This window comes from Balaenoptera borealis (assembly GCF_965194805.1).
Source record: "Balaenoptera borealis genome assembly, chromosome: 15".
Taxonomy (NCBI): domain Eukaryota; kingdom Metazoa; phylum Chordata; class Mammalia; order Artiodactyla; family Balaenopteridae; genus Balaenoptera; species Balaenoptera borealis.
Window position 1 is genome coordinate 60001125 of NC_138871.1, and position 13452 is coordinate 60014576.

Here is a 13452-nt window from a genome sequence, read left to right on the forward strand (position 1 = left end):
ACATAAAAATAAATTTCTTGATAGTGATTGTTATTGGTATTAGAATATATTGCTACAGTAAGATTTTTGGGAATATTCTGTTTGTCTTTTCACGGTAGATAGATTTACCAGTAGAGATTTTGTTTTTTTTAATGTCAGTTGTTGTGTGTATGGCAGGAAGTGAATGGAATGTATTCCTACTTAAGGTCCCTCCCAGTGATTTTCCTTGAATTTCAGGTCCTGGGAATTAGAAATGATAACATTAAATCTGGCAGGTTAGATTCTCTCAGTTGTCTCTTCCTCATCAAAATTATTTGATCTTGACTTTCGTTGTCATTTGATCCGTGTGGGGATGTATGGGAACCCATTTGGCTGTCATACACACTATTTTGTGATATCTTAATGCTAGTCCATTAGAGTTACAAATCTTAATGTGATGTTTGAGAATATCTCATTTCTGTGAAATTAATTTAATTGAAATAATTATTAAAAATTTCTCATGTTACTTTTAAATAATTTTACTTTATTTTCTAAACGTATCTCTTTTTTTAATAGCTGATTTTGGAGTGTCTGCTCAGATAACAGCTACAATTGCCAAACGGAAGTCTTTCATTGGTACACCATATTGGTAATTGTATTTTAATTGATAATTTAACTTTTTGTTTTTCTGTCATTATTGTATGCAGTGTTTATTAAAAAATAGACTGAATGGTCAAAATTATTAGGACTAAAACAGATTAAGGAGGTCAGCAACAGGCTAAGTAATTTAGGCATGTATACTTTTGGATGAATTACAATACATAGCCATAGAATATTCTACCATACTATTTTTCATTATGTGGAAAGGGCTTTAAAGGTTGATATACTTTTAGAAACCTTGATATAGTTCCAGTTTTGCCCAGAAAAACCCCAACTCTTGGTCCTACATATATTACGTGTATTTTCACAGATTAGTCCGTATTCTGATGAATTTTTCAACATTGTTTTATTCACAGTATTCCCTAGCTCAAAACTTTTTGACATATCTTGGTTGCACACAAGATCAAGTACATATTTCTTGGCATTTGGAATCTTCCGGTGTCTGGCCTCTATCTGCCTCATTAACTTTTTTTTTTTTAATTTATTTATTTATTTATTTTTGGCTGTGTTTGGTCTTCATTGCTGCGCACGGGCTTTCTCTAGTTTCTGTGAGCAGGGGCTACTCTTTGTTGTGGTCCATGGGCTTCTCATTGCAGTGGCTTCTCTTGTTGCAGAGCACAGGCTCTAGGCCCAGGCTTCAGTAGTTGTGGCCTGCGGGCTTTTGAGTGCCGCAGGCTCAGTAGTTATGGCTCACGGGCTTAGTTGCTTCACATCATGTGGGATCCTCCCAGACTAGGGATCGAACCCGTGTCCCCTGCATTGGCAGGTGGATTCTTAACCAGTGCACCACCAGGGAAGTCCCTGCCTCATTAACTTTAAGGTCTACTAGTTGCCTCCACAGACCTTCCTCTCTAGCCATGTTTGTCTGCTGGGTGTTCTTTGATCATTCTATGCAAACTGTCTTACTCATTCATTTATTTGTTCAATAAATATTTTTACCACTTACTATGTGCCAGATACGCTGTTAGTCATTGTGCATATAGTGGTGGATAGGTATAGAGCTTTTTTGCTCACATGATTCCCTTGAAGTAACGGCACTCTGGAAATATTAACATTCCTTCAGCTTAAGTGCTACCATTCCTCCCCCAATGCCCTCCTGGTCTGCCTCCTCAGCAGTGGGACAGCACTAATCTGGAGGACTTCTTTTCATATTTAAGATATGATATATACCATTTTTGATATTTGTCTTTTTATCAAACAGGTACATACTTTAAAAGTCAAATAGTGCTAAAGAGACTGATAAATTCTTCTAGTTGTGTCTTCTGCCATCTGTAGCCTTATCAATTATTATTTATAGGCTTTGTGTTAACAATAGGTGAAGATTTTATTAATAGTTCTCTTCATTCATCATTCAGTCTTCTTATCCTTTCAATGTACTTGCTGAGTCAATTATTATACTACTATTACACTTACTGTCTTTAAAATTTTTTCTTATATCTAATAATTTCTTCATTTTTTATTTGTTTAGTTTGTATTTTTAATCCCTGGCCAAGACTTCCATACCTCCCCATATACTGCAGTCTGAAAGATGCCTCTATATAATTTTCCAAGCCATAAATAGTCCTGATTTTGGGAGGGTTTTTTTGCTTTGTTTTAATTTGTTTTGTTTTGTTTTTATTAAAGTTAAGTCTTCCCGGGGTCCTCCTCCCTCCTATTCCAATCTGAAATGTTTATTTTCTAGGTTTTTTCCATAGCTTCGCCTTGGGAATTCATTTCCTGGAATCCAGGTCTTCTTCCTCCTTCATAAATTTCTCCCTCTCTCATGTTTTGATAACTTCCTGAGAAATTTGAGGGGTAAAAATTTTTGAGACTCTGCATGTCTAGCCTCACACACACATGATTGATAATTTGGATGAATATGGCATTCTAGGTTGGAATTTTTGAAGCATTGCTCTACTGTCTTTTCTCTGATGTTGATGGGAACTGTGATGCCATTATGACACAAGATTTTTTTTTTAACATCTTTATTGGAGTATAATCGCTTTACAATGTTGTGTTAGTTTCTGCTATATAACAAAGTGAATCAGCTATACGTATACATGTATCCCCATATCTCCTCCCTCTTGCGTCTCCCTCCCACCCCTGTAGGTGGTCACAAAGCACTGAGCTGATCTCCCTGTGCTATGCGGCTGCTTCCCACTAGCTATCAATTTTACATTTGGTACTATATACATGTCAGTGGTACTCTCTCACTTCGTCCCAGCTTACCCTTCCCCCTCCCCTTGTCCTCAAGTCCATTCTCTACATCTGCGTCTTTATTCCTATCCTGCCCCTAGGTTCGTCAGAACCATTTTTTTTTTTTTTTTAGATTCCATATATGTGTTAGCATACAGTATTTGTTTTTCTCTTTCTGACTTACTTCACTCTGTATGACAGACTCTAGGTCCATCCACCTCACTACAAATAGTTCAATTTTGTTTGTTTTTATGGCTGAGTAATATTCCATTGTATATATGTGCCACATCTTCTTTATCCATTCATCTGTCGATGGACACTTAGGTTGCTTCCATGTCCTGGCTATTGTAAATAGTGCTGCAGTGAACATTGTGGTACATGTCTCTTTTTGAATTATGGTTTTCTCAGGGTATATGCCCAGTAGTGGGATTGCTGGGTCGTGTGGTAGTTCTATTTTTAGTTTTTTAAGGAACCTCCATACTGTTCTCCATATCAGTGGCTGTATCAATTTACGTTCCAACAACAGTGCAGGAGGGTTCACTTTTCTCCACACCCTCTCCAGCATTTATTGTTTGTAGATTTTTTGATGATGGCCATTCTGACCAGTGTGAGGTTATACCTCATTGTAGTTTTGATTTCCATTTCTCTAATGATTAGTGATGTTGAGCATCCTTTCATGTGTTTGTTGGCAATCTGTATGTCTTCTTTGGAGAAATGTCTGTTTACGTCTTCTGCCCATTTTTTGATTGGGTTGTTTGTTTTTTTGATACTGAGCTGCATGAGCTGCTTGTATATTTTGGAGATTAATCCTTTGTCAGTTGCTTCGTTTGCAAATATTTTCTCCCATTCTGAGGGTTGTCTTTTCGTCTTGTTTACGGTTTCCTTTGCTGTGCAAAAGCTTTTAAGTTTCATTAGGTTCTGTTTGTTTATTTTTGTTTTTATTTCCATTTCTCTAGGAGGTGGGTCAGAAAGGATCTTGCTGTAATTTATATCATAGAGTTTTCTGCCTATGTTTTCCTCTAAGAGTTTTATAGTGTCCGGTCTTACATTTAGGTCTTTAATCCATTTTGAGTTTATTTTTGTGTTAGGGAGTGTTCTAATATCATTCTTTTACATGTAGCTGTCCAGTTTTCCCAGCACCACTTATTGTAGCTGTCCAGATTTCCCAGCACCACCATCTCTTCTCCACTGTATACCCTTGCCTCCTGTGTCAAAGATTAGTTGACCATAGGTGCATGAGTTTATCTCTGGACTTTCTATCCTGTTCCATTGATCTATAGTTCTGTTTTTGTGCCAGTACCATACTGTCTTGATTACTGTAGCTTTGTAGTATAGTCTGAAGTCAGGGAGCCTGATTCCTCCAGCTCCGTTTTTCTTTGTCAAGATTGCTTTGGCTCTTCAGGGTCTTTAGTGTTTCCATACAAATTGTGAAATTTTTTGTTCTAGTTCTGTGAAAAATGCCATTAGTAGTTTGATAGGGATTGATTTGAATCTGTAGATTGCTTTGGATAGTATAGTCATTTTCACAGTGTTGATTCTTCCAATCCAAGAACATGGTGTATCTCTCCATCTGTTTGTATCATCTTTAATTTCTATCATCAGTGTCTTATAGTTTTCTGCATACAGGTCTTTTGTCTCCTTAGGTAGGTTTATTCCTAGGTATTCGATTCTTTTTGTTGCAGTGGTAAATGAGAGTGTTTCCTTAATTTCTCTTTCAGATTTTTCATCATTAGTGTATAGAAATGCAAGAGATTTCTGTGTATTAATTGTGTATCCTGCTACTTTACCAAATTCATGGATTAGCTCTGGTAGTTTTCTGGTAGCATCTTTAGGATTCTCTATGTATAGTATCATGTCATCTGAAAGATTCCTCTATATGTGACTATGTGTCACTGGCACACAGTGACAGTTTTACTTCTTCTTTTCCGATTTGGATTCCTTTTGTTTCTTTTTCTTCTCTGATTGCTGTGGCTAAAACTTCTAAAACTATGTTGAATAATAGTGGTAAGAGTGGGCAACCTTGTCTTGTTCCTGATCTTAGTGGAAATGGTTTCAGTTTTTCACCATTGAGAATGATGTTGGCTGTGGGTTTGTCATATATGGCCTTTATTATGATGAGGTAAGTTCCCTCTGTGTCTACTTCCTGGAGAGTTTTTATCATAAATGGGTGTTGAATTTTGTCAAAAGCTTTTTCTGCATCTATTGAGATGATCATACGGTTTTTATCCTTCAATTTGTTAATATGGTGTATCACATTGATTGATTTGCGTATATTGAAGAATCCTTGCATTCATGGAGAAACCCCACTTGATCACGGCATATGATCATCTTAATGTGTTGTTGGATTCTGTTTGCTAGTATTTTGTGGAGGATTTTTGCATCTATGTTCATCAGTGATATTGGCCTGTAGTTTTCCTTTTTGTGATATCTTTGTCTGGTTTTGGTATCAGGGTGATGGTGGCCTCGTAGAATGAGTTTGGGAGCGTCTCCCCCTCTGCTATACTTTGGAAGAGTTTGAGAAGAATAGGTATTGGCTCTTCTCTAAATATTTGATAGAATTCGCCTGTGAAGCCACCTGGTCCTAGACTATTGTTTGTTGGAAGATTTTTAATCACAGTCTCAATTTCAGTGCTTGTGATTAGTCTGTTTATATTTTCTGTTTCTTCCTGGTTGTCTTGGAAGGTTGTGCTTTTCTAAGAATTTGTCCATTGTTTCCAGGTTGTCCATTTTACTGGCATAGAGTTGCTTGTAGTAGTCCCTTATGATGCTTTGTATTTCTGCAGGGCCTGTTGTTACTTCTCCTTTTTCATTTCTAATTCTGTTGATTTGAGTCTTCTCCCTTTTTTCTTGATGAGTCTGGCTAACGGTTTATCAATTTTGTTTATCTTCTCAAAAACCAGCTTCTGTTTTTATTGTTCTTTGCTATTGTTTTCTTTGTTTCTATTTCATTTATTTCTACTCTGATCTTTATGATTTCTTTCCTTCTGCTAACTTTGGGGTTTTTTTGTTCTTCTTTCTCTAGTTGCTTTAGATATAAGTTTAGGTTGTTTATTTGAGATTTTTCTTGTTTCTTGAGGTAGGATTGTATTGCTATAAATTTCCCTCTTAGAACTGCTTTTGCTGCATTCCTAAGTTTTGGGTCATCGTGTTTTCATTGTCATTTGTTTCTAGGTATTTTTTGATTCCCTCTTTTTTTTTTTTCAGTGATCTCTTGGTTATTTAGTAGCATATTGTTTAGCCTCCATGTGTTTGTATTTTTTACAGTTTTTTTCCTGTTATTTCTATCTAGTCTCATAGCGTTGTGGTCGGAAAAGATACTTGATATTTCAATTTTCTTAAATTTACCGAGGCTTGATTTGTTACCCAAGATATGATCTATCCTGGAGAATGTTCCATGAGCACTTGAGAAGAAAGTATATTCTGTTGTTTTTGGATGGAATGTCCTATAAATATCAATTAAGTCCATCTTGTTTAATGTGTTGTTTAAAGCTTGTTTTCCTAATTTATTTTTATTTTGGGTGATTTGTCCATGGTGAAAGTGGGGCGTTAAAGTCCCCTACTATGATTGTGTTACTGTCGATTTCCCCTTTTCTGGCTGTTAACATTTGCCTCATGTATTGAGGTGCTCCTTTGTTGGGTGGATAAATATTTACAATTGTTATATCTTCTTCTTGGATTGATCCCTTGATCATTATGGAATGTCCTTCTTTGTCTCTTGTAATAGTCTTTATTTTAAAGTCTATTTTGTGTGATATGAGAACTGCTACTCCAGCTTTCTTTTGATTTCCATTTGCATGGAATATTTTTTTCCATCCCCTCACTTTCAGTCTGTATGTGTCCCTAGGTCTGAGGTGAGTCTCTTGTAGACAGCATATATATGGGTCTTGTTTTTGTATCCATTCAGCCAGTCTGTCTTTTGGTTGGAGCATTTAATCCATTTACATTTAAGGAAATTATCGATGCATATGTTCCTGTTACCATTTTCTTAATTGTTTTGGGTTGTTATTGTAGGTCTTTTCCTTCTCTTGTGTTTCCTGCCTGGAGACGTTCCTTTAGCATTTGTTGTAAAGCTGGTTTGGTGGTGCTAACTTCTCTTAACTTTTGCTTGTTTGTAAAGGTTTTAATTTCTCCATTGAACCTGAAAGAGATCCTTGCTTGGTAGAGTAATCTTGGTTGTAGGTTTTCCCCTTCATCACTTTAAATATGTCCTGCCACTCCCTTCTGGCTTGCAGAGTTTCTGCTGAAAGATCGGCTGTTAACCTTATGGGGATTCCCTTGTATGTTATTTGTTGCTTTTCCCTTGCTGCTTTTAATATTTTTTCTTTGTATTTAATTTTTGATAGTTTGATTAATATGTGTCTTGGCGTGTTTCTCCTTGGATTTATCCTGTAATGGACTCTCTGTGCGCTCTGGACTTGACTATTTCCTTTCCCATATTAGGGGAGTTTTCAACTATAATCTCTTCGAATATTTTCTCAGTCCCTTTCTTTTTCTCTTCTTCTTCTGGGACCCCTATAATTCAAATGTTTGTGCATTCAATGTTGTCCCAGAGGTCTCTGAGACTGTCTTCAATTCTTTTCATTCTTTTTTCTTTATTCTGCTCTGTGGTAGTTATTTCCACTATTTTATCTTCCAGGTCAGTTATCCATTCTTCTGCCTCAGTTATTCTGCTATTGATTCCTTCTAGAGAATTTTTAATCTCATTTATTGTGTTGTTCATCATTGTTTGTTTGCTCTTTAGTTCTTCTAGGTCCTTGTTAAATGTTTCTTGTATTTTCTCCATTCTATTTCCAAGATTTTGGATCATCTTTACTATCATTACTCTGAATTCTTTTTCAGGTAGACTGCCTATTTCCTCTTCATTTGTTTGGTCTGGTGGGTTCTTACCTTGCTCCTTCATCTGCTGCATATTTCTCTGTCTTCTCATTTTGCTTAACTTACTGTGTTTGGGTTGTCCATTTCGCAGGCTGCAGGTTCGTAGTTGCCATTGTTTTTGGTGTCTACTTCCAGTGGGTAAGGTTGGTTCAGTGGGTTGTGTAGGCTTCCTGGTGGAGGGGACTGGTGCCTGTGTTCTGGCAGATGAGGCCGGATCTTCTCTTTCTGGTGGGCAGGACCACGTCTGGTGGTGTGTTTTGGGGTGTCTGTTAACGTATTATGATTTTAGGCCGCCTTCCTGCTAGTAGGTGGGGTTGTGTTCCTGTCTTGCTAGTTGTTTGGCATGGGGTGTCCAGCACTGGAGCTTGCGGGTCATTGAGTGGAGCTGGGTCTTAGCATTGAAACAGGGATCTCTGAGAGCTCTCGCTGATTGATATTACGTGGGACCGGGAGGTTTCTGGTGGTCCAATGTCCTGAACTTGGCTCTGCCACCTCAGATGCTTAGGCTTGACACCCAGCCGGAGCAGCAAGACCCTGTCAGCCACACAGCCAAGAGGACTCCGCTCACATCACCTTACTTTTCCCTCTTGGCACTGGACTATATGTGGACCACTGCCCCATCCTCATCACAGAGGGACGCTTTCATGTAGGTAGATGTGGAAGGAATGCATCACACACTGATGGAGAGGCGGGGGGCTGGGCAGCCGATGGGCTCCAAAAATGGCTGAAACTGTCGACACATGATATTTGAATGTAACCCCTCCCTACTAGAATCTTTTTGATGGTTTGGTATTCCATGGTGGTATACTTCAGAATGTTTTTGTTTGTTCTTTTGTCATTTTTACTTTTATTCATTGTACTTGGCATTTGTGCTTTTCAGTCAGGATTCATGTCTTTCAGTTCTGGGAAGTATTCTTGCATTACTTCCTTGATAATTTCTTTGCTATGCTTTTTCCTGCTCTCTCTTTCTGGAACTCATTAGTTATATCTTGGACCACTTGGATTAATCCATTAATTTTCTGTCAGTTTTTAAAAATCATTTTTGTTCTTCTTTCTGTAAGATTTCCAAAGCTTTTGAGACTCATGCTTTCATGATGGAGGCTTCCCTCAAATGTCTAGTAACCCTTCTCTTCTGGTTTACATTGAAGAGCAAGGCACTTAAAGCTGATTCGTAGCCGTGTGTGCATGGGATGTAGCATGTAAACCCAGTTTTTAGTGTCCCAGAAATGAGTAAGTGAAGGAAGCTGAGGAACTCATTGTTATACACAGACTTCTACTGCTCCCAGCCCCTGCTCTCCTTTGTTCCTGATATGTCTGAGTCTGAAGCCCCTCATCCAGTTTCTCTTGGTCTTCATCCAGTAGGAATGGGGAAGGAGTAATTGCTGGGCTTTAATAGATGAGAAGAGGAATCTGGTGGACTAACTATTCATTATTTAGACTTGACATTTGCAAATAAATATACCTGTTTTCAACCTCAGTCTTAACTCTGCTTTTGTAAGTTTGTAACCCTAATTTGTCAGCCTTTCTGGGATTCTTAGGGGCTAAGAACCAGCTAGTTGGAACCTAGTCATCAGTAAAGTAGTAACTGATGTACATTAAATTTTACATATTTCTGGGGTTCTTGGCTTGCTAGTTGGTCTTGTCCTCTACACACACTTAGGTTTGTCCTTCCTCCTATTTGCCACATCAGTTACTATTATTTCATTTCCAGTCCAAATATGTCTTCTGGATTTTTCAAAGATGATATGATTTTATTTCTCTTCTTTGTTCTTATTGTTCGGGATTGATTTCTGAGAGGAATAAGAGCTTAAAGAGCGATCTGTTATTATTTTTAGGTACTCTGTCTCCTCAGTTTGATTTTAAACATCTGGAGGAACTCTCATTGAATCTCCAGGGTCTAGCATGATTCTCTACACATGCTTAGTAAATGTTTGTTGATGATAACTGATCTCCAACTGAAGCTTCAGAGATTAAAAACTAATGTCATTCTTCTAATGATAGAGTAGGTAATATCTTGGGAGCATGTGAAATTGTGAATGAGGCAAAATAATGTTTTGGAACACTCTGACTCTTCAACTCTCTCTAGTATCATGTCTTTCCCACCTAAACTCTAGGGATGTAGGATAGAATGGAATCTCTCATTCATTGTGACTAAGGTTGGCAGTTATCCAGTTAATCAAAAAAGTCTGTGGAATTGGCAAATCTCAAAATTAATACACTACACATGTACCTTAAACATTTTATTTCAATTTAAGGCATGTGAGTGTACTTTTTTTTTTTTTTGCCAATCATTTGATATAGGGCGAAAGCCTTTTCTTTGCGTGGATAACTAGTTAGATGTAAATCATCCACATTTCCTGGTTTGTGTTTTCTCTAAAATGCAGTCATATACAAAGCATGTGACTTTTCCAGTCAGGTTTATTGAGGTATAAATTTAGCCTTATTAGGTGTACAGTTCTATGAACTTTGAGACACTCTGTGGTAGTGAAAAATGCCACCACAATCCGTGTAAAACATAGGTTCCCATCACCCAGGAAAGTTTTCTTTTGTGCCCTTCTCGTAAATTCTTTTGGCCCGTCTCTAGCCTCTGGCAACACCTGATCTGATTTCTGTCTCTACGGTTTTGCCTTTTCCCCCAGTGTCATACAGATGGAATTATGCAGTCTGTAGCCTTCCTAATCTTTTACAGCTATCCTTTTCTTAACCTCATTTGCCAGATTTTTTGTTTTTTCTGTCTTTAGAAACTTGTCTTTAACAAGTTTTTCTAAAGCATACACTTTAATTTTCATAACAGCTTACTCTTTTTACCTTCATAATTAATTAGTTTTTATAATATTTAATTAGATTATGTATTTATAATAACAAATATAGCAAATAAACAGGTTCAGAGATGACTCAGTTGATTGCGGTAAGCATGCAACTTAACTGGCAGGAGTACAAGTGCACTGGGTGGGATCTTTCACTCATATTTTTGTAGAGGAAGGGAGAACATCAGCTGCCGTGGCCAGCTAGTTAAGAATATGTCACCAGTGTGCACTTTTATCCTCTACTGGGGCATTTCCACAGCTGACTGAAATCTAGCCATCAATAAAGATTAAAAACATTTTAAGACCAAGCATTTAGAAAGTTAGAGGGATTTTTTTTTTGGTTAACTTACTGACATATTTGACTTTCCTGAAATCATACCAGGAAAACAAACATACTTGTAAGGCTGCCTGTTTAACTCACACTTTTGATATGTAAGAGTTCAAATGTTTATCTCAAGTAGTTCTTTTCAAAACTACTGCTTAGGATTTGAAATGTTTTATATTTGAAAATCAACATAATTATTTAATAAAATACAAATTTATAGAGGTATAATTAGGATAAGACTACAGTAAAGTTGAAAGAAACAAAAAAAATACTGAATTCAGGTAACTTTCATGTGAATAAATGTATTTTTTTAAAAGCAGACACTCATTTTTATAACTTTTCACCAACCAATTAAGTTTATAGTAAATGTGAGTTAAGTACTAAATGAAGATTCTTGGTGCCCCAATAAATAGTATTGGTCAAGTGAAAACAGTCAGAGGCCAGATTGCAGTTTATTGACGTAAGAAGGAAGAGCTAAAAATGATAAGTTATTTATTACATGTTATGTCTCTATAGAATTTTGCATGTACAGAGGAAGAGAGATTGGGATGTGGACAAATTGTTACATGTCGCTCTGTTGTAGTTGTAAATTTTTATAAACCTTTATAGTAAATAGCTTAACAAAGTAACAAAGGAGAAATCAGTAGGGGCTTGGGATGGAGAGTCTTATGAGATGTCGAGATCTTGGGAAATATGAGCCTTTTAAGTACTACATACTTATTTTTCAGATGTCAAGGCCTAAATAGGCCTCAGCTTACATAGTGATGGTGTGCCTCTGATGGGAATAAGAAGGAAAATACAATAAATAGATTTTTCTTTTCTGGACTATTTCCTTCAGGATGGCTCCAGAAGTCGCAGCCGTTGAGAGGAAAGGGGGGTACAATCAGCTTTGTGATCTCTGGGCAGTGGGGATCACTGCCATAGAACTTGCTGAGCTGCAGCCTCCTATGTTTGACTTACACCCAATGAGGTCAGTGTGTCATAGTTAAAGAATCCTGTGCTTAAATTAAGGTCCCCTCCCCGCCTCCCAGTATTATTTATTATGTCATGAACAAGTAATATTCTTAGTCTTGCTTTACCTTATTTGGGAATTATAGTGATAGAATTAATATTATATATTAAAATATGCAATCTTAAAATGCTGTGTAATGGTTGTTGATTTTTCAGAGCATTATTTCTAATGACAAAAAGCAATTTTCAGCCTCCTAAACTAAAGGATAAAATAAAATGGTAAGTATTTTTGTGTTATTTACTTTTATAGTCATGAGCAAAAAAATAATTGAAATTTTAAAATCTGATTTTCAAAATTTCTTAGGTCAAATAGTTTTCATCATTTTGTGAAAATGGCACTTACCAAAAATCCAAAAAAAAGACCTACTGCTGAAAAGCTACTACAGGTATTATTTTTGCCCTGAAATATGTCTTTTTTCAAAAGATAAAATGTCACTCAAACAGACTTCTAATAAGTGTTCTGTACTATGTTATTTTATTTTTAATAGCACCCGTTTGTCACACAGCCTTTGACACGGTCTTTGGCAATCGAACTGTTGGATAAAGTGAATAATCCAGATCATTCCACTTACCATGATTTTGATGATGATGATCCTGAGGTAGGAACTGTTTTTACCAAGTAGTATATATAGCATATATGTATATAGTATGTACATCTGAAAAATCAGTTCTTTTAAGTTCTGGATCTAGTTTAAATCAACTCTTGAGGGAAGAATTAACTCCTTGACTTTGGAAATCATGAGCTGGATTTTTCCTGTTGACTACTTATAGAGACTGTTTTCTGAAAATGGCAAAGGCAGAATCATCTAATCTACTTCTTGAAATTACTGTAGTTTTTTTAAAGTAGTCATTTTAGGTGAAGTTGCAAATAAATAATCCATTGTAAAAGAGAATGCAAATGGGAAGCACCTACACAAGATATTAGAATATACATAAAATTTCTATTCCATTTTCTTGTCAAAAAGAATCCTTGTACAATACTTCACGAGTTATTAGTGGTTAGTAGAAAGTATAGGATTGACTTTGTTAGTGACTATTACCCTAATTGTCTGCTGTAGACGTGTTTAAAAATAAGCCAGTGTAGTTAGAGAATTAAATAACCCTAGTATCATGGGAGCATTGGTATGAATGGAAGCTTCACTTCGGCTGGCATATGTAACATTCCTAACTCAGCTAATAATTGTGGCACCTAAGATAAACTCAGTATATGTGACATGTCAGAATTCTGTTATTGGGTCTGTAACTGAGCTGGATAGCCTTGAACTTGACTGGCTTTTGGAAGGTACTTAAAATGGTGTAAATTCCATTGATGATATTGAAGGAACGATAGCTCTCAGTGGTCAGAAAGGTGGTCTCGGATTGTCTTAGGTAAGAGAGAACCTTTCTATCAATTCATCATTGTTCTAGCTTGTCATCTTTATACAACTATAAATAAGCTACTATCCCTTTGTTTAAAGGTCTGGAGAAGTATTTGAAAACAAAAAACTTAAGAATTATAAAGTATTATTGACTTTATACAAGGGAGAAATTGGGTTTTGTTGTTTTGCTTTATAAATTCTTCTATAATTTGATATACAGGTGTTCCTTCATTTGCATGGTAGTAAAGGACTGTACAAATGACCAAGTAAGGTGAAATCCTGC

The 13452-nt window shown here is 36.5% G+C and overlaps 1 protein-coding gene across 2 annotated transcripts in view; it reads left to right on the forward strand.

The window, feature by feature from the left end:
* The window catches only part of MAP4K3 (mitogen-activated protein kinase kinase kinase kinase 3), a 201172-nt gene that overhangs the window by 126226 nt on the left and 61494 nt on the right, over positions 1 to 13452 (forward strand). For both annotated transcript variants that reach the window (XM_082358059.1, XM_082358060.1), the window contains exons 8-12: positions 535 to 607; positions 11639 to 11770; positions 11968 to 12030; positions 12116 to 12197; positions 12300 to 12410. In XM_082358059.1, the coding sequence (XP_082214185.1) occupies positions 535 to 607; positions 11639 to 11770; positions 11968 to 12030; positions 12116 to 12197; positions 12300 to 12410 (461 nt within the window). The remainder of the gene's footprint in view (positions 1 to 534; positions 608 to 11638; positions 11771 to 11967; positions 12031 to 12115; positions 12198 to 12299; positions 12411 to 13452) is intronic.